The following is a 1,850-nucleotide window of genomic DNA, read 5'->3' on the forward strand; positions in this document are numbered from 1 at the left end:
AGTTTTGATTTTACCACGGATATTCTGAGATATAAATAAGCTCTGGCAGTTTTAGCGGAAGTGGTACTGGTGGTGATTGCATTTGTAAGGCGAAACGTTTGTACGAGTGAGTTGGAATTGAGAAATAAGCAGATTAGCCTGGTGGTGTTTCTTTTGGTGTTCCTTTTGTTCACTTCTTCGCGCGGATCAGTGTCCTAGTAACTGGAAGGAGAAGCGACGTCTAGCGGAAGGATCAAATACCGAAACAATCTTTTGGTTCGTGCATTAGATAAATGAGTGTTCAGACAATTGGAAGGTGAAGCGACATCTGGCGGAAGGACATCATCCCAAAACGATTTCTTGGTTGGTGTATTAGCTAAAGGAGGTGAAATACCATCCTATAAAGATAGAAGGCGCAACTTAGCATCCTGGAGAAAAGAAAAGCTGACCAGCTGTCCCCAATGGACACTAAAAACCAAACCCCAAAAATGCACAAAATGAGTACCCAAAAAGTTGGTGATTTGGATGTAGAAACTCTTAAGCTTATAATCAAAGAGAGTAACAATGAGATGCTTGAAAAATTAAATGAATTAAGTAGTGATGTGGCGGAGCTAAAGAAACAAAATGAATACTTATCGCAGGAGATCGAAAAAATTAAAGCTGAAAAGAATATGGATAAAATAAGACTCGCCCAGTTGGAAGACCATATCAAAAAACAAAATTTAATTTTCAAAGGCCTAACTGTAAGTACATCGACCAAGGAGGCAGTTGATAAAGTGTGCAAGGAAGTACTACAGATAAATGACGCATCAATTGTCAAATCGACAAAGAAAATCTACGAGCGAGATGGAAAAATGACGGTGCTGGCAGAAATCAGATCAGAAAAGGATATCGGAGATATTTTCAAAAAATCAAGTAAGCTTGCGGGTACAACAATCTATGTAGAAAGAGATCTTAATTTAGAGCGGCAACAAGACAAGAAAGTTATGATGCAATTGAAAAAAGATATTATGGCGATTTCCTCAAAACATCGAATTGGCGTCCGAGATGATAGAATGAAAGTAGCAAACAAATGGTTGAGATGGAATAAAGATAAAAAGCTGGTATGTGGCATGGAAGATGCAAATATTACATTGCAGCTTTTATATGAAAACAGACTTCAGAACGTTAAAATAGATTATAATATATTGTTAAGTAAAATTATTTCAAAAAATTAGAAAACGTCTGTCATAGCAAAATGATTAGCAAAAATAACCTTAAAAATATTAGAAATGAAAATAATTTAAAATGTGTACAAATTAAAATTAATATTATTTCCTTTAATGTCAATGGCCTTGAAAACAAATATATCTTCCCTGCGTTTTTCGACTATGTTAAAAAGCATGACATTTTTGAACTTATAGAGACCCACCTAACCGAAGAGAAAATAAATCAAGCAAATAAATATTTCCCCGAGTTTGACACTTACTGGAAACCAGCAAGTCGTAGCAGCAAATTTGGAAGAGCGTCTGGAGGTTGCGTGTATGGAGTCAAAAAAGAGTTGCAAAAAAAGGGCATACGACATAGTTTCAAAGCCGAAAATGGAGTAGATGTGATAAGATTCCACGTAAAGGATGACATAATCACATTTATACCACTGTATATAAGAGGAGCAGCTTGGCACGAAGAAATTGAGGTTGTTAAGGAATTTTTCAAGGAAAACACAGAGAAGATATCAGTCGTTATGGGAGATCTAAATGTTAGAGTTGGAAATATACAACAAAATATTGAAGACTTGTACACAGCTACATTCTCAGCAGATACTGGAAAAAGGAGCTCAAGAGACGCAGTAATAAATAATAGAGGCAAAAATTTTATGGATTTCTGTGAAG

At 35.7% G+C, this 1,850-nt stretch overlaps 1 protein-coding gene across 1 annotated transcript; it reads left to right on the forward strand.

The window, feature by feature from the left end:
• The first annotated feature begins 476 nt into the window (after positions 1 to 476).
• Positions 477 to 1,196, forward strand: LOC129238211 (uncharacterized). The gene has a single exon (XM_054873253.1). It carries the CDS (start codon positions 477 to 479, stop codon positions 1,194 to 1,196), a length of 720 nt encoding a protein of 239 aa, XP_054729228.1.
• Positions 1,197 to 1,850: the final 654 nt, after the last annotated feature.

Source organism: Anastrepha obliqua, chromosome 2, assembly GCF_027943255.1.
Source record: "Anastrepha obliqua isolate idAnaObli1 chromosome 2, idAnaObli1_1.0, whole genome shotgun sequence".
NCBI lineage: Eukaryota > Metazoa > Arthropoda > Insecta > Diptera > Tephritidae > Anastrepha > Anastrepha obliqua.